General features: G+C 43.7%; 1 protein-coding gene across 2 annotated transcripts in view; it reads left to right on the top strand.

Moving 5' to 3' along the window:
* Window positions 1-5,052: 5,052 nt before the first annotated feature.
* Window positions 5,053-25,872, top strand: part of TAT (tyrosine aminotransferase) — a 44,480-nt gene continuing 23,660 nt past the window's right edge. For both annotated transcript variants that reach the window (XM_076069603.1, XM_032960789.2), the window contains exons 1-3: window positions 5,053-5,228; window positions 21,525-21,735; window positions 23,118-23,222. In XM_076069603.1, the coding sequence (XP_075925718.1) occupies window positions 21,525-21,735; window positions 23,118-23,222 (316 nt within the window). In that variant the 5' untranslated portion in view covers window positions 5,053-5,228. The remainder of the gene's footprint in view (window positions 5,229-21,524; window positions 21,736-23,117; window positions 23,223-25,872) is intronic.

Here is a 25,872-nt window from a genome sequence, read left to right as displayed (position 1 = left end):
CTTTGGTTCTTTCAGTAAAGTCACGTAGGTAGAAAAAATAATAGATCACGACGTTTCGATCGCAATACAAGCAATCGTCTGATGAATGATGATGATTGCTTGCGTTGCGATCGAAACATCGTGATCTCTTCTTTTTTATACATACGTGACTTTACCGAAAGCACCAAATAGCATGGTGGTTAGGTTTGGGAAGCTGTAAGCCCCAGGCTACTCTGGGCTCGCTTTCCATTAACGGGAGGTGAGGAATGTTGGTGGTAATGGTTGCTTATGATCCCACCTAAGAGAAACATCAGTGGAGGGATGGAGGTAAGTCCAATTTGTCAGATGCCTTCTAGGACCTCCTGTCATAGGTGCTAGCTACAATGGCCCCTTGGGATAGAGTAAACCTGTTCGGTGACTTTCATGCCAGAGTGGATCAATAACTATGGTAGGAGGCTGCTCGACGTCTGTGCAGCCCATGGTCTTGTAATTACCAACACGCTGTTCGACATCGGTGCATCCACACATCATGAATGCATGCCGGATCCAAGCAATACCATCTACTGGTCTATATAGTGATAGAACAGCATATGCGGGACCATGTCCTTGACACCAGGACCTACTGTGGAGCTGATCTGCCCACTGAGCTTCGGCTTGTTATGTGTAAGATGCGCCTGCAATTCTTCCACTTCAGTGGTGAATGTTCATTTTAGTGGCCTGGTCTCAGCTAGCTGATGACAGTTGCAAGTGATAATTGCATCATCACTTGCAGCTGGGGTTAGCATAGTCCCTCCTCCTGATGCCGAGGGCAAATGGGTGAGGTTTAGGACTGTGGCTCATGTAGCTGCAATGGCTGCTTTGGGCACGTGATCCAAACCTCCCCAGATACCCTAGCTGATGGAGGGGGTGTTCCAGCTGCCTGAGAAAAAGTGACACTGGACGAGTTCCGTAAAAATTTAAAGGATGCCCTGGTGGTCCCCCTGTTTAAGAATGGACACCACGTAAAATTATAACAACTACAGGGACATTTCGCTCCTCAGTGTGTCGGGAAAGATCCTGGCAAGGATTATTCAATATTGCCTTGCTAGGAACACTGAAGAGAGACTTGTATATCCCCAATGTGATTTCAGGTCAGGGCGATCTCTGTCCTTCTTGTACAACAGAGGTATAGGGAATTCCAACAGGACCTTCATCTCTGCTTTATTGACCTGGTCAAGGCCTATAATACCATCAATAGGCCAGGGCTCTGGATTGTTCTTCCTGCTTTTGGAGTCCTTGACTATACTCACAATCATTTACAGCCTTCATGATAGTGGGCAGGCCTGGGTAAAGCCTCGTGGCCAGGTGTCACATCCAGTCCCTGTTCACCTTAGGGTGCGACAGGGATATCCTCTGGCGCCTACATTATTTAACATATTGTTTGACCACGTAGTTCGTGAAGCCTTCAATAGCTGTACCGGAGGAATCTCCATATGGTACAGATATAATGGGAGGCTGATCGATGCCCGGGTGTTGTCAAGGGATGGCTCCCTATTGGTCAACCATGCTATGTATACTGACTATCTGCTGATTGCTGCACACTCAAAGAAGGAGTTGGAGGTGCTGCTGCTTGACCTGGAGCGTGCTACTAAAGGGTGGGGGGCCTTACCATCAGCCCCTCCAAAACGAAGCACCTGCCTGGGTATTCTGTGTCATCAAACACTCCATGCCCTCAACTCCCTATTGGTGACAGGGTAGTTGTGGGGAGAGTGGAGAGGTTTCCTTACCTGGGCAGGGTGCTTATGACCAGCTCTGGTTAGACAGAAGATGTCTCACTCCGAATCAGTCGAGCGGCATTATTTTTTTCATTGGTTGCATAACGCTGTGTGGAAGCTACCCGGTCTGTTGCTCCATATGAAGCTGCGGGTCTTCACAGCGAAAGTTATCCCCACCCTTCTCAAAGCATGCGAAACGTGGACCCCCATAATGGAACATCTTAGCTGGTTAGGAACATTCAGGCTGGCCTGTCTATGATCCATCAAGGGTTTAACCAGGCTGGATTGTGTAAGAAGCTGACAAATCCTTGAAAGATCTGGACACATTCCCATCGGTGAGCTCCTCTGACAGGTAAAGCTGCATTCGCTGGGTCATGTAGCCTGCATGCCCAGCCACCGCATGGCCAAATAACTTTTGTTCGGCCGAATAGAAAGGGCTAAACGGGCTCGGCACTGTCTATAGAAGATATGGAATGGTGTTGTACAAGAGGATATGGAGCTAAGTGGACTTGCCAATGACTGGTACCAGCAGTGGCAAGATCGGCCTCTTTAGAGGAGGCTCGTGAAAGACGCTACTAAGCAGTCACTCTCCAGCAACAACGGAGAGCAGAGGAGTGACACAACAATAAGTGGAGTGCCGGGTGGCTAAACCCTGGCAAGCTGGCACAGTAAGGAGCACATGGTGGTGCATCTGCTAGTCATCTCGGTCAGTCAACCCATGGCACCTGGGTCTGTGCTGTGACCCCCTGTCAGTGGGCGTTTGACACTTCACATGGCCTTAAAGTGCACATAGCCTGGCACAAGCACCCGTGGTGACTTCACCACCACTTAGTGGCGAATGGCGGTTGTCGTCGTTGTTGTTAGGTAGGAGTCTGAGTGAAGCCCCCTCCCCATTTAAGAATTCACATCAGGGTGTAATTAATTATATCCATCGTCTATATGGATGGTTAATACTCAGTATGTTATGTATGCAACGCAGTGTAGTCCACGCTGCACACTTCACACGTCGTGTGGAGCTAGAGGCCTCGTGCGACGCTTTTTGTGTACGGGTTTGGAGTTTGAGAATGAAATGGAACCTACCTTGAAGAAGTTTCCACGTCTATCTTTGTGTGCATGACCGACACCCAGGTCCACGAGCTTACTATCTTATAAATAATTACATGTGCAGCGATATGACTGTACATAAGCTCTACAGTTTTTAAGTGCTACACATGGATTTTGCATGCAAATTACTGGCAAACTTTAATTACTTAAGTGATCAACCTCCTTATCAAGTTATAAATTCTGGAGATAAATAAGATAGCTTGGCCAATGGATTGCATTTCCAAGTTTAATAAAACCTCAGATTACTGACAGCCCATAAGCCAGCTCAGCATTGCTACATGAACCACAGCCAGAGTCAACGACAATCGCAACCACACACTGTGGAGATATATCGACACCTAAAAGCATTCTTTAGCCCTAACTGGCACCTTTTATGATATGAATTGTTTACTTCGCGGGTACTTAAATCAACACCATTAAATATAAATGGGGCAGTGGTGCAGTGGCTATTGCACTGCGTTACGATTCCCAGCAACGGTTAACGTCATCAGCGCTGAGTGATATCTGGACCAGGCCTAGCCCCTCTCCACCCACATTCACCCATACAGTCTGACGTGTGGTGAGGTATGGTTAAACCCAAAAACAACTCGATTATGGTTGATTTTATTCACATCGTTTGTTCTGTGTATGTAAATATGTCTATGATGCACTCACTGATCATAATGCAAATGGAAGCGTAGGCTTTCAGTGTGTCCCACATTCATTTATTTGTCTGTGCACTTTGTACAAGTTCAGTCATGGTTAATCCACTGCTGGATGAACAATCCATTCCAATCCGTTTTAGCTTCGTTGTTGGCCGGCCGGTCAGTTTAGGGAGATGAGTGGCACCATAATTGTATGATTAGGGGCCTGGATGAATGGGGAGAGGGGGGTGTATGAGAGGGGAAGGCCTAAAGGAACTCATCAGATTTTACGCTAGATCAAAGCTGCATCTTGTGAATTGACGTGCGCATGACGCAGCAATCCTGCACTCCGAAGAAAGTTGGATATGTGACTTTGTACTCCGGACGGATTAACTTGGAGGGGGGCCTAGGGTTGTTATTGCTTTGGGGGGCCTCTCTTTGGGTCTTCAATTCCTCCCGCTGACCGTTTTACCACCACCAGCACCACCCCATACCAAATGCTCCACAGTTAGTCACCTTGGTTATTTAAATTCTAGTTGTTTTTTTTACGTGATCGAGAAATTGTAAAGCCAAATCAAATTCAAGACGAAACAAAAACTATGCTTAAATGTCTGCACATAGCTGGTAGTCATACTGATAGGGTCGCTATGGTTTTATAAAAAAAATAGCTATAGGGTTTAATATAATATTGCGTTTCAACCATTGTAAAGCAGTATTTAATCTTGGGGGTCCCTCAAAATCTCAGGCCCCAGGATTTAGCCCCTACGTATCCAGCATTACTCCAGCCCTGGTTGTACTGTATGATAAATACATATAATCTTCCCATGTTAAAATTAAGTCAACTTGCTTGCAACGCCGTCTCTAAAGGTGTTATATATACGGATACAAAAATACGAAAGAAAATATTCCCCCTCCATGTATTGTCGAATGGGGCCTCCCAATGAGAACCAGACATCAATTGTGATACTTTGGACTTGCTACAGTTATTGTTTGTTCATCCAGACCCATTACATCTATCCCATTACATTAACATCATTCATTCCACCCGTTTTGAAATACATCACTTTTGAAACAACAAGGAATGTCCGTTCACCCATCATCTGGATTCCTCCCATTGATCGATAGAAGCCAAAGATCGCTGGGAGCCTATGAGAGGCCACCAAACTGCTTTGCCAAATAATCCCAAAATATGAAGGTGTTATTTTTTGCTTTGGGGGTCTCATGAACAAATACCCAGATCAATTTAAACCCCTGCTTCATGTGACATTTGTTTTGTATTACAGGGCCCTTATTTATGTAGTTGACTTTGTTTACGACACTGTCATCAATAAAAGTCTCATTTCAACCTCTCTGCTAACTCCACAACAGAGGAGGAGAGTTTGCAGTACTCAATGTTCAAAATAACACTATGCTATTCCATGCGTTTCAAAACCACAGTAGTCGTGAGAGTTTATGCCCTCAAAACTAGAGAAAAAAAAACTGGCCACTTTTTACCGAACACACCCACACAGGCATGCAAACACACCCCCAGAGGATCCACCAATCTCTACACTCAATTATTTTTCCGCCCACAGAGTGTTTTATTTAAGCTGAGGACGCTCACCTTTTTTGACACTGGAGTGATTCACCTCCCCCCACTGATTGACTATTAGACGTTTGTCCATACATATTTTTTGTTTTTCCGCTTCGCTAAAGTACCAACGATAATCTTTATATTTGTTTTTCCTTTGGTTGCGTTGTGCGTGACTGACAGCGTTTTACACGACCGGTAAGTTTATGATCTTTAAATGAAATATGAAGTTTACTTACAGACTAATGTATACCATATTGCTGTTTCTGGAAACAACGCACAGAATAAATACCATTTTTATACGGTGCATATTATAATGTATATAAACATGCGCACAATGCACTATTTAAAATATGTAATACTTGTAATTGGTTATCAGACTACGGTACAATATTTTAAATCTTTGCTCAGAAAAAGGTCTTATCATCGCATAGATTTTAAAATAATCTATTAAAAGATTTGTTTTAATTGAAACATATCAAGAAAGATATTGTGGTTATTACGTATAATTATGCTTGATAATTTATCCAGCAGAGTAGGGAAGCATAGACAAAGTAAGAATAATGGTTTAACGCTCATATGAACTTTACTTCAAGTGGTTGCAAAATCTCAGCTCGTAGGAGACTTTAACAGGCAATCTTTTCTAAACTCCCAATCTCCCATCACGGCTCACCGTTCCACATGTCATTAGTTGTATCCATTCGAATGCAAATGAACCTGCCCTGACCGGTTGAATGACTAAAGAGGGAGCACAAAAGAAGCTATCCTCGGCCAGAGTGGCGTGACGGACAACGAGTGGAGTTTTGAAAAAAGGAATATCCTAGAATATTGTTCATTTTGAGAACGCACCAGCAAAGGTGCCTGCTATATTGCAACTGCCCCCGAGGTAGGTGTTCGCGGTTTTTGTGCAAATTCTACATTCCAGTGTGCGGGTGGGTGGAGGGATTGGGAGGAGGACTTTATCTCTCCGTCGTGTTACCGGGTTGTCCTGTCGTTGCTGTCATCCGATGTATGTGTTGTGTACGTAGCCAACCGTGCTAATCGGAGGTGCGAGCAAAACAATAAGCTAAACACAAAAGCAGTTCTCAAAGAATAATGTTGAATGTATATTTAAAAGTTCATAGCTCCAGTGGCTTCCTAATACCGGAAGGATGTTAGCACCTCCGATTAGCACAATTATCTGCGTATGGTGCGACAGCAGTTCAACATACGTACGTACATGTCTGACGTTTTGCTACACTTGCTGTGGGAGCGTCTTTAGGAATTGAAGACAGCTGCTACGTGACGTACAAATTCGTATAAAATTGAGCCAGAAAGTGAGCTGATCCAAAACAGTTTTCGAACAAGCTGCGAGCACGTGCAGCGAAACTTCGGACATTGTGCCGAACTACACAGAGAACAACTCGAAAGTACAACGAACATCTAAACTTGCTTCCCCCCCCCCCACCCCAATGGAATATAATGTAGGTGTAATGTGGGTGTAATGTAGGTGTAATGTGGGTGTAATGGTTTCAGGAAAGGGCGGTCCTGCACAGATGCCATATTTTCTGTCCGTCTGCTACAGCAGAGGTGTAGGGAATTCCAGCAAGACCTACATCTCTGCTTTATTGACCTGGTCAAGGCCTATTATACCATCAGTAGGCCTGGGCTCTGGGTTGTTCTTCGTGCTTTTGGAGTACCTGACCCTCTGCTCACGATCATTAAGGACCTTCATGATGGTGAGCGGGCCCGGGTAAAACTACGTGGCCGGGAGTCAGAGCCATTCCCTGTACACCTTGGGGTGCGACAGGGATGTCCTCTGGCTCCCACATTATTTAACATCTATTTTTACCACGTAATTCGTGAAGTCTTCAATAGCTGTACCGGGGGAATCTCCATATGGTACAGATATAATGGGAGGCTGATCGATGCCCGGGTGCGGTCAAGGGATGGCTTCCTATTGCTAAACCACGTTAGGTATGCCGATTATTTGGTAATACCTGCTCATTCAGAGGAGTTGGAGACGCTGCTGCTGGGACTGGAGCGTGCCACTAAGAGATGGGGCCTTACCATCAGCCCCACCAATATTAAGCACCTGCCTGGGTATTTTGTACCATCGGACACTCCACCCCCACAACTCCCAATCGGTGATGGGGCAGTTGTGGAGAGAGTGGAGAGGTTCCCATACTTGGGCAGTGTGCTTATGGCCGGCTCCAGTTTAACAGCAGAGGTCTCGCTCCGAATCAGTCGAGTGGCAATATCTTTTCATCGGTTGCGTAACGCTGTGTGGAAGCTACCTGGTCTGTCGCTCCGCACTAAGCTTCAGGTCTTCTCGGCCACGGTCATTCCCTCACTTCTGTACGCTTGCGAAATGTGGACCCCCCTAATGGAACATCTTCGCCGGTTAGAAACATTTAGGCTAGCCTGCCTACGATCCATCTTGGGTTTAACCAGGCTGGATTGAGCGAGGTGCTCACAAATTCTTGAAAGATCTGGGCAAGGTCCCATCGGTGAGCTCCTCTGGCAGGCAAGGCTGCGTTGTCTGGGTCATGTAGCCTGCATGCCCAGCCACCGCATGCCGAAACAGCTTTTGTTCGGCCGGATCGAGGGGGCTAAACGGGCGCGGCACGGGCTAGAGAAGAGTTGGAGTGATGTGGTACAGGAGGACGTGGAGCTGAGTGGACTTGCCGATGACTGGTACCAGTGGTGTCAAGATCGGCCTCTGTGGAGGAGGCTCGTGAAGGACGATATTGGGGAGTTGGAGGAAGTCGCCCTCCAACAACAACGGAGGGCGGAGGAGCGACGCTCACAACAACGAGCGGAGCGCCGGGTGGCTAAAGCACAGCAGGTTGGCACAGTAGGGGGCACAGGTGGTGCACCAGCCAGTCATCTCAGTCAGTCGACCCGTGTCACCTGGGTCTGCCCCGTGACGTCCTGCCCGCGGGCGTTCGACACTTCACGTGGCCTCAGGGTGCACATGGCCTGGCACAAGCGTCGTGGTGACGTCACCTTCACTTAGTGGCAAATGGCGGTTGTTGTAATGTAGGTGTAATGTGGGTGTAATGTAGGGTGTAATGTAGGTGTAGTGTAGTGTGTAATGTAGGGTGTAATGTAGGTGTAATGTAGGTGTAATGTAGGGTGTAATGTGGGTGTAATGTAGGGTGTAATGTAGGGTGTAATGTAGGTGTAATGTAGGGTGTAATGTAAGGAGTAATGTATGGTGTAATGTAGGTGTAATGTAGGGTGTAAGGTAGGGTGTAATGTAGGGTGTAATGTAGGGTGTAATATAGGTGTAATGTAGGTGTAATGTAGGGTGTAATGTAGGTGTAATGTAGGTGCAATGTAGGGTGTAAGGTAGGGTGTAATGTAGGGTGTAATGTAGGGTGTAATGTAGGTGTAATGTAGGGAGTAATGTAGGTGTAATGTAGGGTGTAAGGTAGGGTGTAATGTAGGGTGTAATGTAGGGTGTAATATAGGTGGAATGTAGGGTGTAATGTAGGTGTAATGTACGGTGTAATGTAGGTGTAATGTAGGGTGTAATGTAGGTGTAATGTAGGGTGTAAGGTAAAGTGTTATGTAGGGTGTAATATAGGTGGAATGTAGGGTGTAATGTAGGTGTAATGTAGATGTAATGTAGGTGCAATGTAGGGTGTAATGTAGGGTGTAATGTAAGTGTAATGTAGGGTGTAATGTAAGGTGTAATGTGGGTGTAATGTACGGTGTAATGTAGATGTAATGTAGGGTGTAATGTAGGTGTAACAAAAGCTGTTTCGGCATGCGGTGGCTGGGCATGCAGGCTACATGACCCAGACAACGCAGACTTGCCTGCCGGAGGAGCTCACCGATGGGACCTTGCCCAGATCTTTCAAGAATTTGTGAGCACCTCACTCAATCCAGCCTGGTTAAACCCAAGATGGATCGTAGGCAGGCTAGCCTAAATGTTTCTAACCGGCGAAGATGTTCCATTAGGGGGGTGCACATTTCGCAAGCGTACAGAAGTGAGGGAATGACCGTGGCCGAGATGACCTGAAGCTTCGTGCGGAGCGACAGACCAGGTAGCTACATTACACCTACATTATATGTAGGTGTAATGTAATGTAGGTGTAATGTAGGGTGTAATGTAGGGTGTAATGTAGGGTGTAATGTAGGTGTAATATAGGGTGTAATGTAGGTGTAATGTAGGGTGTAAAGTAGGTGTAACGTAGGTGTAATGTATGGTGTAATGTAGGTGTAATGTAGGGTGTAAGGTAGGGTGTAATGTAGGGTGTAATGTAGGTGTAATTTAGGGTGTAATGTAGGGTGCAATGTTGGTGTAATGTAGGGTGTAATGTAGGGTATAATGTAGGTGTAATGTGGGTGTAATGTAGGTGTAATGTAGGGTGTAATGAAGGATGTAATGTAGGTGTAATGTAGGGTGTAAAGAATGGTGGAATGTATGGTGTACTGTAGGTGTAAAGTATGGTGTAATGTAGGTGTAATGTAGGGTGTAATGTGGGTGTAATGTGGGTGTAATGTGGGTGTAATGTAGGTGTAATGTAGGTGTAATGTAGGGTGTAATGTAGGGTGTAATGTAGGTGTAATGTAGGGTGTAAAGAATGGTGGAATGTATGGTGTACTGTAGGTGTAAAGTATGGTGTAATGTAGGTGTAATGTAGGGTGTAATGTGGGTGTAATGTAGGTGTAATGTAGGTGTAATGTAGGGTGTAATGTAGGTGTAATGTAGGTGTAATGTAGGGTGTAATGTAGGTATAATGTAGGGTGTAATGTAGGTGTAATATAGGGTGCAATCTAGTTATAATGTAGGGTGTAATATGGGTGTAATTTAGGGTGTAATGTAGGAGGTAATGTAGGTGTAATGTAGGGTGTAATGTAGGGTGTAATGTAGGTGCAATGTAGGGTCTAATGTAGGTGTAATGTAGGGTGTAATGTAGGGTGTAATGTAGGGTGTAATGTAAGGTGTAATGTAAGGTGTAATGTAGAGTGTAATGTAGGTGTAATGTAAGGTGTAATGTAGAGTGTAATGTAGGTGTAATGTAGGTGTAGTGTAGGGTGTAATGTAGGTTTAATGTAGGTGTAATGTAGGGTGTAATAATGGTGTAATGTAGGTGTAATGTAGGGTGTAATGTAGGTGTAATGTAGCGTGTAATATAGGGTGTAATCTGGGTGTAATGTAGGTGTAATGTAGGGTGTAATATAGGTGTAATGTAGGGTGTAATGTAGGTGTAATGTAGCGTGTAATATAGGGTGTAATGTAGGGTGTAATGTAGGTGTAATGTAGGGTGTAATATAGGTGTAATATAGGTGTAATGTAGGGTGTAATCTGGGTGTAATGTAGGTGTAATGTAGGGTGTAATAAAGAGTGTAATGTGGGTGTAATGTGTAATGTAGGGTGTAATGTAAGGTCTAATGTAGGGTGTAATGTGGGTGTTATGTGGGTGTAATGTAGGTGTATTGTAGGGTGGAATGTAGGGTGTAATGTAGGGTGTAATGTAGGTGTAATGTAGGGTGTAATGTAGGTGTAATGTAGGGTGTAATGTAGGGTGTAATGTAGGGTGTAATGTAAGGTGTAATGTAGGGTGTAATGTAGGGTGCAATGTAGGGTGTAATGTAGGGTGTAATGTAGGGTGTAATGTAGGTGTAATATAGGGTGTAATGTAGGGTGTAATGTAGGTGTAATGTAGGGTGTAATGTAGGGTATAATGTAGGTGTAATGTAGGTGTAATGTAGGGTGGAATGTAGGGTGTAAAGTATGGTGGAATGAATGGTGTATTGTAGGTGTAAAGTATGGTGTAATGTAGGTGTAATGTAGGTGTAATGTGGGTGTAATGTGGGTGTAATGTAGGGGTAATGTAGCGTGTAATGTAGGTGTAATGTAGGGTGTAATGTAGGTATAATGTAGGGTGTAATGTAGGTGTAATGTAGGGTGTAATCTAGTTATAATGTAGGGTGTAATATGGGTGTAATTTAGGGTGTAATGTAGGAGGTAATGTAGGTGTAATGTAGGGTGTAATGTAGGGTGTAATGTAGGTGTAATGTAGGCGTATTGTAGGGTGTAATATAGTTGTAATATAGGTGTAATGTAGGGTGTAATCTGGGTGTAATGTAGGTGTAATGTAGGGTGTAATATAGAGTGTAATGTGGGTGTAATGTATAATGTAGGGTGTAATGTAAGGTCTAATGTAGGGTGTAATGTGGGTGTTATGTGCGTGTAATGTAGGTGTAATGTAGGTGTAATGTAGGTGTAATGTAGGTGCAATGTAGGGTGTAATGTAGGGAGTAATGTAAGTTTAATGTAGGCTGTAATGTAAGGTGTAATGTGGGTGTAATGTACGGTGTAATGTAGATGTAATGTAGGGTGTAATGTAGGTGTAATGTAGGTGTAATGTAGGGTGTAATGTGGGTGTAATGTAGGTGTAATGTAGGTGTAATGTAGGGTGTAATGTGGGTGTAATGTGGGTGTAATGTAGGGTGTAATGTAGGTGTAATGTAGGTGTAATGTAGGTGTAATGTATGTGCAATGTAGGGTGTAATGTAGAGTGTAATGTATGTGCAATGTAGGGTGTAATGTAGGGTGTAATGTAAGCGTAATGTAGGGTGTAATGTAAGGGTTAATGTGGGTGTAATGTTGGGTGTAATGTAGGGTGTAATGTAGGTGTAATGTAGGGTGTAATGTAGGTGTATTGTACGGTGTAATGTAAGGTGTAATGTATGGTGTTATGTAGGGTGTAATGTAGGTGTAATGTGGATGTAATGTAGGTGTAATGTAGGTGTAGTGTAGGGTGTAATGTAGGTGTAATATAGGTGCAATGTAGGGTGTAATGTAGGGTGTAATATAGGTGTAATGTAGGGTGTAATGTAAGTGTAATGTAGGTGCAATGTAGGGTGTAATCTATGGTGTAATGTAGGATGTAATGTAAGTGCAATGTAGGGTGTTATGTAGGTGTAAAGTAGGGTGTAATGTAGGGTGTAATGTAGGTGTAATATAGGGTGTAATAGAATGTGTAATGTAGGTGTAATTTAGGGTGTAATGTAAGTGTAATGTAGGGTGTAATGTAAGGTGTAATGTGGGTGTAATATAGGGTGTAATGTAGGTGTAACGTAGGGTGTAATGTAGGTGTAATGTAAGGTGTAATGTAAGTTCAATGTAGGGTGTAATGTAAGGTGTAATGTAGGATGTAATGTAAGGTGTAATGTAGGTGTAATGTAGGGTGTAATGTAAGGTGTAATGTAGGATGTAATGTAAGGTGTAATATAGGTGTAATGTAGGGTGTAATGTAAGGTGTAATGTAGGGTGTAATGTCGGGTGTAATGTAGGTGCAATGTAGGATGTAATGTAGGGTGTAATGTAGGTGTAATGTAGGGTGTAATGTAAGGTGTAATGTAGGTGTAATGTCGGGTGTAATGTAGGTGCAATGTAGGATGTAATGTAGGGTGTAATGTGGGTGTAATGTAGGTGTAATGTAGGGTGTAATGTAGAGTGTAATGTATGTGCAATGTAGGGTGTAATGTAAGCGTAATGTAGGGTGTAATGTAAGGGTTAATGTGGGTGTAATGTTGGGTGTAATGTAGGGTGTAATGTAGGTGTAATGTAGGGTCTAATGTAGGTGTATTGTACGGTGTAATGTGGGTGTAATGTAGGGTGTAATGTAGGTGTAATGTAGGTGTAATGTAGGGTCTAATGTAGGTGTATTGTACGGTGTAATGTAAGGTGTAATGTATGGTGTAATGTAGGGTGTAATGTAGGTGTAATGTGGGTGTAATGTAGGGTGTAATGTAGGGTGTAATGTAAGGTGTAATGTGGGTGTAATGTAGGGTATAATATAGGTGTAATGTAGGGTGTAATGTAGGGTGTAATGTAGGTGCAATGTAGGGTGTAATGTAGGTTGTTATGTAGGGTGTAATGTGGGTGTAATGTAGGGTGTAATGTAGGTTGTTATGTAGGGTGTAATGTGGGTGTAATGTAGGGTGTAATGTTGGTGTAATATAGGGTGTAATGTAGGGTGTAATGTGGGTGTAATGTAGGGTGTAATGTAGGTGTAATGTAGGGTGTAATGTAGGGTGTAATGTAGGGTGTAATGTAGGGTGTAATGTATGGTGTAATGTAGGGTGTAATGTAGGTGTAATGTGGGTGTAATGGAAGGTGTAATGTGGGTGTAATGTAGGGTGTAATGTAAGTGTAATGTAGGGTGTAATGTAAGGTGTAATGTGGGTGTAATGTAGGGTGTAATGTAGGTGTAACGTAGGCTGTAATGTAGGTGTAATGTAGGGTGTAATCTACGTGTAATATAGGGTGTTATGTAGGGTGTAATGTAGGTGTAATGTAGGTGTAATGTAGGTGTAATGTAGGGTGTAATGTAGGTGTAATGTAGGGTGTAATGTAGGGTGTAATGTAGGTGTAATGTAGGGTGTAATGTATGGGGTAATGTGGGTGTAATATAGGTTATAATGTAGGGTGTAATGTCGGGTGTAATGTAGGTGCAATGTAGGATGTAATGTATGGTATAATGTAGGTGCAATGTAGGGTGTAATGTAGGGTGTAATGTAGGTGCAATGTAGGGTGTAATGTAGGTGTAATATAGGGTGTAATGTAGGGTGTAATGTAGGTGTAATGTGGGTGTAATGTAGGGTGTAATGTAGGTGTAATGTAGGGTGTAATGTAAGTGCAATGTAGGGTGTTATGTAGGTGTAAAGTAGGGTGTAATGTAGGTGTAATGTAGGGTGTAATGTAGAGTCTAATGTATGTGCAATGTAGGGTGTAATGTAAGGTGTAATGTAAGCGTAATGTAGGGTGTAATGTAAGGGTTAATGTGGGTGTAATGTTGGGTGTAATGTAGGGTGTAATGTAGGGTGTAATGTGGGTGTAATATGGGTGTAATGTAGGGTGTAATGTAGGATGTAATGTAGGTGTAATGTAGGTGTAATGTAAGGTGTAATGTGGGTGTAATGTACGGTGTAATGTAGGTGTAATGTAAGGTGTAATGTAAGTTCAATGTAGGGTGTAATGTAGGGTGTAATGCAGGTGCAATGTAGGATGTAATGTAGGTGTAATGTAGGGTGTAATGTAGGTGTAATGTAGGGTGTAATGTAGGGTGTAATGTAGGTGTAATGTAAGGTGTAATGTAGGGTGTAATGTAAGCGTAATGTAGGGTGTAATGTAAGGGTTAATGTGGGTGTAATGTTGGGTGTAATGTAGGGTGTAATGTAGGTGTAATGTAGGGTGTAATGTAGGTGTATTGTACGGTGTAATGTAAGGTGTAATGTATGGTGTAATGTAGGGTGTAATGTAGGGTGTAATGTAGGGTGTAATGTAGGTGTAATGTGGGTGTAATGTAGGTGTAATGTAGGGTGTAATGTAAGGTGTAATGTGGGTGTAATGTAGGGTATAATATAGGTGTAATGTAGGGTGTAATGTAGGGTGTAATGTGGGTGTAATGTGGGTGTAATGTAGGGTGTAATGTAAGCGTAATGTAGGGTGTAATGTAAGGGTTAATGTGGGTGTAATGTTGGGTGTAATGTAGGGTGTAATGTAGGTGTAATGTAGGGTGTAATGTAGGTGTATTGTACGGTGTAATGTAAGGTGTAATGTATGGTGTAATGTAGGGTGTAATGTAGGTGTAATGTAGGGTGTAATGTAAGGTGTAATGTGGGTGTAATGTAGGGTATAATATAGGTGTAATGTAGGGTGTAATGTAGGGTGTAATGTAGGTGCAATGTAGGGTGTAATGTAGGTGTAATGTAGGTTGTTATGTAGGGTGTAATGTGGGTGTAATGTAGGGTGTAATGTTGGTGTAATGTAGGTGTAATGTAGGGTGTAAGGTAGGTGTAATGTAGGTGTAATGTAAGGTGTAATGTGGGTGTAATGTAGGGTGTAATGTAGGTGTAACGTAGGCTGTAATGTAGGGTGTAATCTACGTGTAATATAGGGTGTTATGTAGGGTGTAATGTAGGTGTAATGTAGGTGTAATGTAGGGTGTAATGTAGGGTGTAATGTAGGGTGTAATGTGGGTGTAATGTGGGTGTAATGTAGGTTTAATGTAGGTGGAATGTAGGGTGTAATAAAGCGTGTAATGTAAGGTGTAATGTAGGTGCAATGTAGGGTGTAATGTAGGGTGTAATGTGGGTGTAATGTACGGTGTAATGTAAGGTGTAATGTAGGATGTAATGTATGGTATAATGTAGGTGCAATGTAGGGTGTAATGTAGGGTGTAATGTAGGTGCAATGTAGGGTGTAATGTATGGTATAATGTAGGTGCAATGTAGGGTGTAATGTAGGGTGTAATGTAGGTGCAATGTAGGGTGTAATGTAGGGTGTAATATAGGGTGTAATGTAGGGTGTAATGTGGGTGTAATGTGGGTGTAATGTAGGTGTAATGTAGCGTGTAATGTAGGGTGTAACGTAGGGTGCAATGTAGGGTGTAATAGAATGTGTAATGTGGGTGTAATTTAGGGTGTAATGTAAGTGTAATGTAGGGTGTAATGTAAGGTGTAATGTGGGTGTAATGTAGGGTGTAATGTAGGTGTAACGTAGGGTGTAATGTAGGTGTAATGTAGGGTGTAATGTAGAGTGTAATGTATGTGCAATGTAGGGTGTAATGTAGGGTGTAATGTAAGCGTAATGTAGGGTGTAATGTAAGGGTTAATGTGGGTGTAATGTTGGGTGTAATGTAGGGTGTAATGTAGGTGTAATGTAGGGTGTAATGTAGGTGTATTGTACGGTGTAATGTAGGGTGTAATGTATGGTGTTATGTAGGGTGTAATGTAGGTGTAATGTAGGGTGTAATGTAAGGTGTAATGTGGGTGTAATGTAGGTTATAATATAGGTGTAATGTAGGGTGTAATGTAGGGTGTAATGTAGGTGCAATGTAATGTGTAATGTAGGTGTAATGTAGGGTGTTATGTAGGGTGTAATGTGGGTGTAATGTAGGGTGTAATGTTGGTGTAATATAGGGTGTAATGTAGGGTGTAATGTGGTTGTAATGTAGGTGTAATGTAGGTGTAATGTAGGTGTAATGTAGGGTGTAATGTAGGTGTAATGTATGGTGTAATGTAGGGTGTAATGTATGGTGTACTGTAGTTGTAAAGTATGGTGTAATATAGGTGTAATGCAGGGTGTAATGTAGGGTGTAATGTAGGTGTAATATAGGTGCAATGTAGGGTGTAATGTAGGGTGTAATATAGGTGTAATGTAGGGTGTAATGTAAGTGTAATGTAGGTGCAATGTAGGGTGTAATCTATGGTGTAATGTAGGATGTAATGTAAGTGCAATGTAGGGTGTTATGTAGGTGTAAAGTAGGGTGTAATGTAGGGTGTAATGTGGGTGTAATATGGGTGTAATGTAGGTGTAATGTAGCGTGTAATGTAGGGTGTAATGTAGGTGTAATATAGGGTGTAATAGAATGTGTAATGTAGGTGTAATTTAGGGTGTAATGTAAGTGTAATGTAGGGTGTAATGTAAGGTGTAATGTGGGTGTAATGTAGGGTGTAATGTAGGTGTAACGTAGGGTGTAATGTAGGTGTAATGTAGGGTGTAATGTACGTGTAATATAGGGTGTTATGTAGGGTGTAATGTAGGTGTAATGTAGGGTGTAATGTAGGTGTAATGTAGGTGTAATGTGGGTGTAATGTAGGGTGTAATGTAGGGTGTAATGTAGGTGCAATGTAGGGTGTAATGTAGGTATAATGTAGGTGTAATGTAGGGTGTAATGTAGGGTGTAATGTAGGGTGTAATGTGGGTGTAATGTAGGGTGTAATGTAGGGTGTAATGTAGGGTGTAATGTGGGTGTAATGTAGGGTGTAATGTAGGTGTATTGTCGGTTGTAATGTAGGGTGTAATTTAGGGTGTAATGTAGGTGTAATGTATGGTCTACTGTAGGGTGTATAGCCGATAGCCCAGCACCATACAAATGTATATCGACCCTACGATTGCCCAGGTATAAAGAAGATCCTTTAGATATGTTTTCGTCGGGCAACTATGAATGATATACTATATTAAAGACACACTATTTTCATGTAGCGTTTGAAAAACTCTAACATTGTTTTAATGGTTTTTTTTTGCTGAGAAACAGATATATGGAGACCTATTTATCTGCTGATCTATTTTGTTCTCTATATTCTTTCCAAGGACCCAATCCTAATTATCTTTGAGTTACGTATATGGTCGATGACCAAAGATAACAATTCCCAAACAGTTCTTTGACTGGAGTTAGTGATTCATTATCATTAGTCCGGGACCAACTGCCACCGCAGCTGCTTTGTTTGCGTGCTGAGCCCAAATTAGCAACGCATTCAATGCTCCTCCGTAGAGAATTAGCAGTGCGGTAATTTGGCAATTTGCACGTGTGCGTTAGTCATATCAATCAGTTGGTACCCGCATTTTAAATCGGAATGCATTGATTTAAATAGATTATGTAAATACCTGATATTATTAATGAGGGATCTACACGCAGAAACTAAACCTCTCTAAGAATGCGTACATTTGCATAATTGTTTAACCACTATTAATGAACTATAACAGATTTCATTCGGACTTTACTCTATATATTAATTACTATAATTACAGTAAATGTAAAATAATATTACATTTATGTGTATTATTATTAATTACATGCCCCAATGCGTTGGTGGATGAGTTGACAAACACAGCAACTCGTAACGTTCTCTCAAGCCCTCTCCAGCCCAGCGGTTCTCAGAGTGGCAGTCCAACGGCGATCCTCCACGTGGGCCACGGTGGCTGTGACACAATCGCAGGTTGATCCGGAAATAATGACGACTTTTATCCTTTTTTGTTTCGGACACTAATATTTTACCTATTATATTGAAATATAAGTTTGGTAAACTACCCTGATCGAAGTACCCAACTCTAAAATGTAAATGCTCCCCCCCCCCTTACATATTTTTTATTATGTTCCGTCAATATTCATAATTTAGTAGTCGTGGCATTTAGAGAGACGTGAATGCGTTTTGTCAAAAGGAAATGTTGGCATCGGTTGAGTGGTCTGTGCAGACCTAGAAAGTTTGAGAAACAGTGAGATCGAGGATTCCCTTTGTGCCAGCGGTGGCGTGAGCTAGGACAAATAGCAGGCCTGCATCTTTACCTCCTACAAAGTTGCTGGATTGACGAGAGAAGATTTTCCACCATCGTTCGGAAAGGTCGCGTGTGGTGGAGTGAAGTGTGGAGACTCCCACCTCTTCAAAGACGACTGGAGGCAACTCTCGCGAGCAGTGTCCGTGAGCAAATAATTTCAGGGCTGCGCCTATATTGTTTGAACCTACGGCCAGTATATACATGATGGGGACATGTCCCCAACAAACTCAGAATGAAAATTTGAGACGCATGATGCAATCATTGCTGCATTCCGTGCAAGCCTCCAACCCCCCAGTGCCTTCAGGCTGACCCTGACATTGTTGTAATCAGAGGGGTTTGGCACGACAATCTACAATCATTACATATACGCAACACTTGCTTCAATAACACTGGCAATAAAAGGGAATATATATAATTAGCTGACGTTTTGGGTAACGACCCTTTTCATAGCACATACATAAAGAACGACACGAGTATTGTGCTTTAGTTGAAATTAAATGGAAAAATATATATATATATTTGGTACTAATTATTAAATATTACCTTATATTGTCGAATGAAAATTTTACCTTTGGGATAATTTGCACGAAAATGAAGTTTCGCTTTAAAGTTTTACTTCATGTTGGTTAAATTACACCCATAATTTTCTGTTGTGCATATGAATAATTAAATTATCCCAAGCCTGACTGAGAGAGAGAGGGCCCTTGCACTTATGTCCAAGCTTGATCTAAGATTGAAATCTGTGCACAGGCCCGCTGCATCTCAATGTCGCGTAGCAAATGGAGCCTGGCCATTATTTATTAATTCCTCGGGATAAAGTAGCGAAACAGGTTGAACCCAAAAAAAAAGTCCATAACCAGCCCCTGAACTCCTCGACAAATCTGCAGCCTTTGCACAGTCGCTCTCCCTCCCACTGTGAGTACAGATTTTGCAAATCTCATGTTGCCCGTGCCAAATCACATATTGGAATTGTTAACGGGGAGCCACTGTCTATGGCAACGGTTTTTTTCCTCTCTTGTCATCGTTGATCATTCGATACGGTGAGTGCGTGGTGCAGCTTCCACACTGGTTTTTTTACGTGGATTCGTCCGCCGTTTGTTTGGCAAATGTACCATGCGATTTGCCAGAATGTTGACTCAGCAACAATGGGAGTGTTGTTTCGATTACTCAACGTAAATATCAACTGGAGTGCGTTATTAATTAATTATGCATGCTGCATTGAGAGGAACACACCGAGAATGCAATAAAATAAAAGCAAGCGGAGGCTCGTTTTAAAAATGATTTCGAAAGTCATCTCCAAAATGGGATAACGATTTATTGGTACTACGCCCCACGCACATTAATGCAGCCACTAGTTTCGGTAATCAGAAGCAGCAGCATTGTCTCATCAGTATAACAAAGGGGCAAGTCCATAACCTAGAGGTGTATGTGCAGCCTATTAAAGGTCCAACAAGTCAAGAAATATTGCAAGATAAAAACAAATTCCGCTCCGAGGAATTGAAAGGGATAGATTATTCTATCATAACATTCAAAGTGGTGCGATCATCTCCATTTATGACCTAGAGCCAGTGGTGCAAATTCCACGTTCATACGATCGTGGCCGGCTATAGATACCGCCACTAAAGTAATGGGGAGAGATTCTGTCGAAAACATCTTATTGCAAAGCCGCTACATGTATTTCCACCGGTTTCAGTGCACTTATTCACTCTTATTAGACACTCTCCTCCTCCAACATTCTATGGTGAGGCATAAGCCTCGGTCATCGATATATTTACCGATCAAAGCTTAATTTGAATGAACATTATACATTTTAGATTTGAAGCTTTCATGACTGCAAGGATTCATACGACATTTCTGACCGAATTCGCGAGCACAAATCAGATTTGAAACACGGCAGAACGAATTCTTCGGCCGTAGCCGATGATTGTTTCAACACAGCGGGTTCTCATGATATTGTTTTCTCCGATACCAAAGTACTCTGCAAATCTCCCGGATACTACCAACGATTTGTCCATGAAGTCATGCAGATATACAAACATAGACACAACTTCAACTGAGATGATGCTTTTAAATTAAGCAATCATTGGAAAGATGTCATCAACCAAGTCAAACTTTAGCTGCCTTATAAGAGCACAGCCTTTTTCATTTCTTCCAGTTGGTTTCTATTCCCAGATTGATTCGCCCCTTTTTTAACCAAGTTAAACCTAAGTTAAACTTTAGCAGTCTTACAGTTTACTGCAGTATACTGCAAGGCAACCAGTTTGTCAGCTTAAATACTGCCTCCTGAGTCTTGTTCATGTGTGTAATTTTCTTCAAACACTTGCCACCGCCTGCTCTCGGCGTTCTCTCCGTCACCCTAACCCCCTGCAGCATAACAAAAGAAGGCTTAACTTAGCCCCCCCCCCCCACGGCCCTTCCTGGCTCCTCCCCCCCCCCCTTAACCTGTATATAATCTCGGGTCTTAGAGCTCTCTTCATTTGATACAACAATTTTTGCTGTGACGGTTTCCATCTGAAGACGGAGGCTTGTGTTACCTCCGAAACGTCGTGATTTAATTTAGTTGTTTTGATTCATTTTATTTGATTGATTTTTACCTACGTGACTTTACCGAAAAAAACAAAGAGTATTATACATTTTGTGTATAAGCCATCTCGTAGCGAGCAGATCTTTACATTTAGTTCCTGAACACATTGTCGTGCGTACATAATAAATATAATTGATATCTCGGATTTTGTCAAGTACACACAGTCTTTGGTATAACGCCAAAAGGAGCAATCCAGTGGGGTTATGTCAGATGATTGCCACATAATTATTCCATGCCTCTTGTAACCAATCACCCGCTCGCTGCATGGGGACCAGCGTCATTGTATACGTGAGCGGGTATCTGTGTATGTATGTGAACTTCTGTTGCACCGTACGTAGCCAAACGTGCTCATCAGAGGTGCGGTGAAGGGCAACACACTGAAGACAAAAAGCAGTTCTAAATTATTATTTTTTCAATTTAGATTTAAGAAATAGACAAATGATTTGCCCTGTATATACAATAAAATGAAATTAATGGGGCAGTGCGTTTTCAGCTTGTTCCAGAGGTCTGTGGTTTCCAACCCTGCGGCCATCCTGGTTGATGCTTCGCAGTGGACCTCAAAGATTCCGTCAAGTTATTCGGAAATTGTAGAGGCTCCCACATGTGCCAGCGTCATGGCAAAATGAGCCACACGTTTCAAGTTTCATTTAAGTTTTATTTGACCAGTTGAAGTGACCTCAAGATAAGGAAAATTACTCAATTTGTCAATGACACAAAGCAATGTCGCCCCGAACTTCAACACCCCGTCTGTGAAACGTAGCACCCTTCTTTACTTCATAGCGTGCGCGCTCGAAGAATGGCCACGGATACCAAGTGTACTACGACTTTGCCCTGCGTTGTCTGTCAGATGATGGCGAACCAGACCATTAACGGGATGAATGGAGTGACCGCGGGTAACGGGCACAGGGAAAGGGCTCTGGCCGGCGCGGTGGGACCCAAGCGCTGGAACGTGCAAGCCTCCGAGATGGCCAAGAGGACCTTCAACCCGATCCGTGCCATCGTGGACTCCATGCACATCGAGCCCAACCCCCACAAGGCCATGATATCTCTTTCCATCGGTGAGCTCTGTCCAGGGTCGCCCCCTTCCTTCGACGCACAAAATACGGGGGCATATTCTGGGAAGACGAATACTTCACAAAACCAGGAGATAGCTCCACCTAGGGGAGACGGTGGAGGAGGAGGAGGAGGGGGGAAATTTCTCCAGGTGTCACACAAAAAAAGGCTCCCAAATGTGGCTGTTTGTTGTTGCCAATGAATAGGGGCAACCAGCCCCAGGGATCCAGATACTGATTTGAATTGTTTTTAAATGTACTGAAAATGTAGTGGAGTGACACATTTTGTCTGCAAATTTATTTTATTTATATTTATGTTGCAGTCTGCATTTGAAACAAATCTCATATTCGTTAAAAACATATGTGGTGGCAGCGTCATTAAGTTTTCATTCATTAGGGAGGGTCTCAAAATATTCATGACATATTTTACCAGAGTTAGAAGCAAATAAAGGTGACATTACCATTTAGATTATGTTTCTTACTAAAAAAAGGCTTCAATATCCCATTACGTGTAACAGAGAGACAGCTGGTGCTGTGGTTGCACGTGTGTGGGCATTAAGCTAACTTGCTTGATAGGGCATTGCAGCAGAACATTAATTCAACACTGTTGCCAGGACCTGCATTTCACGATGACAATAACGTGGTGGTACATTCTAGGCGACCGTGTAAAGCAGAGCTAGGGGAACCTCTTTCCCTACCGTCGCGTTATCAAATTGGTAATGGAAGAGGTATAGCCCTGCAATTGCTTGCTCATGCCACTGCTGGCGGGAGGGCCTATCACGAGAGAGAGAGAGCTATCTAGAGAGCCGCACTAGAAGGTTATCCAAGAATAATTTGATCAATAATTTGGGGTCGCCTCCAGAAATGACTGCTGCGTGCATTAATATCAGAAACGCAGTGTTTCTGTCAGGTCCCAGTACTCGATAGTGAGATGTTAATTACCTCACCTGCTATACAGGAGGTCATAGGTTCAATCCCAACCCTGACGCCTGCTGTTTATTTGGAGTTTGCATGTCTCTCTCCCCATGGTCGCGAGGATATTTCTTCAGGTTTTGCGGTTTTCCCTTCACATTTATAATCGTGCATTTCGAGTATTTGCCTGCTATAAATATCCACGTGATGATAAGCCACTTCATTGAGCTACTATTTTTCACCAAGTCGCTTCTAACACAAGAGCTATATAGCTCACTAGGCCTTATCTGGTGACGGATACATATCATTTGTATGTATGCATGTTGAACTTCTTTCGCACTGTACATAGCCAACCGTGCTAATCGGAAGTTTGCTGGCTGCAAAACATTAAGTGGTGGGCTGTATCTGACCCGCGTGCTGAAGACTTCCCCTCTCCCTTCGTGTAAACCTTCCTCCGCCTGGTTTCCCCGACCCAGGCGACCCCACGGTGTTCCGTAATCTGCCCACGGACAACGAGGTACGCACGGCCGTCAAGGAGGCCATCGACTCTGGCAACTACGATGGCTACGCCCCCTCCATAGGTGAGTGGCGAGCCCCTCTCACCACCAGGCGAGCCCCACTCACCACCACGGTGAGCCCCACTCACCACCACGGTGAGCCCCTCTCACCACCAGGCGAGCCCCTCTCACCACCAAGGGAGCCCCTCTCACCACCACGGTGAGCCCCTCTCACCACCAGGCGAGCCCCACTCACCACCACGGTGAGCCCCACTCACCACCACGGTGAGCCCCTCTCATCACCAGGCGAGCCCCTCTCACCACCAGGCGAGCCCCACTCACCACCACGGTGAGCCCCTCTCACCACCACGGTGAGCTCCTCTCACCACCAGGCGAGCTCCACTGTCCCCCACTGTGCGCCCCACTCACCACCACGGTGAGCCCCTCTCACCACCACGGTGAACCCCTCTCACCACCACGGTGAGCCCCACTCACCACCACGGTGAGCCCCTCTCACCACCACGGTGAGCCCCACTCACCACCACGGTGAGCCCCTCTCACCACCACGGTGAGCCCCACTCACCACCACGGTGAGCCCCACTCACCACCACGGTGAGCCCCTCTCACCACCACGGTGAGCCCCACTCACCACCACGGTGAGCCCCTCTCACCACCACGGTGAGCCCCTCTCACCACCACGGTGGGCCCCTCTCACCACCACGGTGAGCCCCACTCACCACCACGGTGAGCCCCTCTCACCACCACGGTGAGCCCCACTCACCACCACGGTGAGCCCCTCTCACCACCACGGTGAGCCCCACTCACCACCACGGTGAGCCCACTCACCACCATGGTGCGCCCCACTCACCACCACGGTGAGCCCCACTCACCACCACTGTGAGCCCCACTCACCACCACGGTGAGCCCCACTCACCACCACGGTGAGCCCCTCTCACCACCACGGTGAGCACCTCTCACCACCACGGTGAGCCCACTCACCACCACGGTGAGCCCCTCTCACCACCACGGTGAGCCCCTCTCACCACCACGGTGAGCCCCAATCACCACCACGGCGCGCAAGCTGTGCTTGTGCCCAAGGAAGGAAATGTTGTAACGCCTGCAGCCCATGTTAAATTACAAACACTTTTTACGTGGCAATTATAACGTTGAGATAGGTTTTCCCCTTTTATCTGGCAACAATACAGGTGTTAAGATGTTAAAACACCAAATTGAAACATTTTACAAGGAATCATGTCTGCATTAACCACAATACTTGTGGTCAGAATGCAAACAAAAAACCTACTCTGATAATATATTGGCATTGTCTTTGAAACTGATTGGTCCACACCAGAGACAGCTTTCTTTGGAGCCTCGTCTCAAACTGTTAGACCAGAGGACGCCAAAGTGCCAAAAGGCGTCCTCTGGTCTTGTATTGTTTTGCATTCTGACCACAAGTATTGTGGTTAATGCAGTAACATGATTCCTTGTAAAAGGTTTCAGTTTGGTATTTTAACATCTCAACACAGCTGTTTTGTTACCAGAAAAAAGGGGAAAACCTATTCTCATATTTTGGTAGTGGCAAAGGAGGTCCCATGGAATTATAACGTTGCTTGCATGTTACTGATTAAATAAGTTGATTCAATGCTTTGTCGTACTCTCCGATGCTTATTTGTTTCCCATGCCTGTGCTAACCGCCTGCACAAACCCCACACTGGCCAGCATGGTGAAGTTTGGACACCCCCCCCCCCCCCCAAGACCCACGTGGAGTGGGGAAGACCTCATCCAACAGTGGATTAACAAAATGGCTAGACATGTAGGCTTCAATGTCACATCGATAATGCATTTTGATTATTTCTTCTATGAGTTGAAATATTACTGTTCAATTACAGACACAATAGACAACATTTGTTGTCATTATATTTCAATATGGAGTGAATATTTCGCTACATACGAAGAAAAAACGAATCGAACAAATCAAGGTCTTTACAAAGCCACTGTGATCCCTTGCACTCGATCCAGTCACATTACGTGGCAAAAGGCATTTCAGCCGACTCAGTTTTTTTCCGAATTAGCACGGCGCATAAAACAGCTCGTCCTAACCTTGCCAGCTCTGCCAGCCATGGTTATGAGGTCTGTGCTCAATTATAAATAACTGCTTTATTTTCTTAACAATAATATTCATAGCACTCACAATAACATACAATAGATGCATACTAGTTACAATAACGACTTACTATTCAATGAAATTAATGCAATCTCCGTTCATTTCATTTCCTATCTCCTAATAGGATCCAGTAAAATTGTGCACGTCTAATAGTCACAGTGGTTTCCTGCTGAGGCGATGCTAATCTCCTGTGTACAGCCCTGAGCCATTGGTAGAAATTGCACATCCCCATGACAGGGGCAACATTTCTTCATCGGACAACCACTGTTGCCTTTCCCCACAAAGTGGTACTTAATCTTACCAACCCCAGTGGGATGATGGGGAGATTCAACCCCTCAACAAGAAATGTCAACCCGCAACCTTCCGACTGTGAGCCACTTGCTCTGCCGCTGACCTAGTAAGCATGCCGGCGTTCGGCCAATGTTCCATTTTACTGGGGAGCCACTTAGCGGACTGATTTTTCTTAAGTGGTAAAAAATGTAAACCTTCCAAACGCGCTAAAATTACTACCATATAACAAAGAAATATAAATGAATACCACATTACAATCGCAGAATTGTCGTCTATGAA

This window comes from Petromyzon marinus, chromosome 25 (assembly GCF_048934315.1).
Source record: "Petromyzon marinus isolate PM22_M1 ecotype Great Lakes invasive population chromosome 25, UKy_Petmar_22M1.pri1.0, whole genome shotgun sequence".
NCBI lineage: Eukaryota > Metazoa > Chordata > Hyperoartia > Petromyzontiformes > Petromyzontidae > Petromyzon > Petromyzon marinus.
This window is presented reverse-complemented; position numbering and strand designations above follow the sequence as displayed.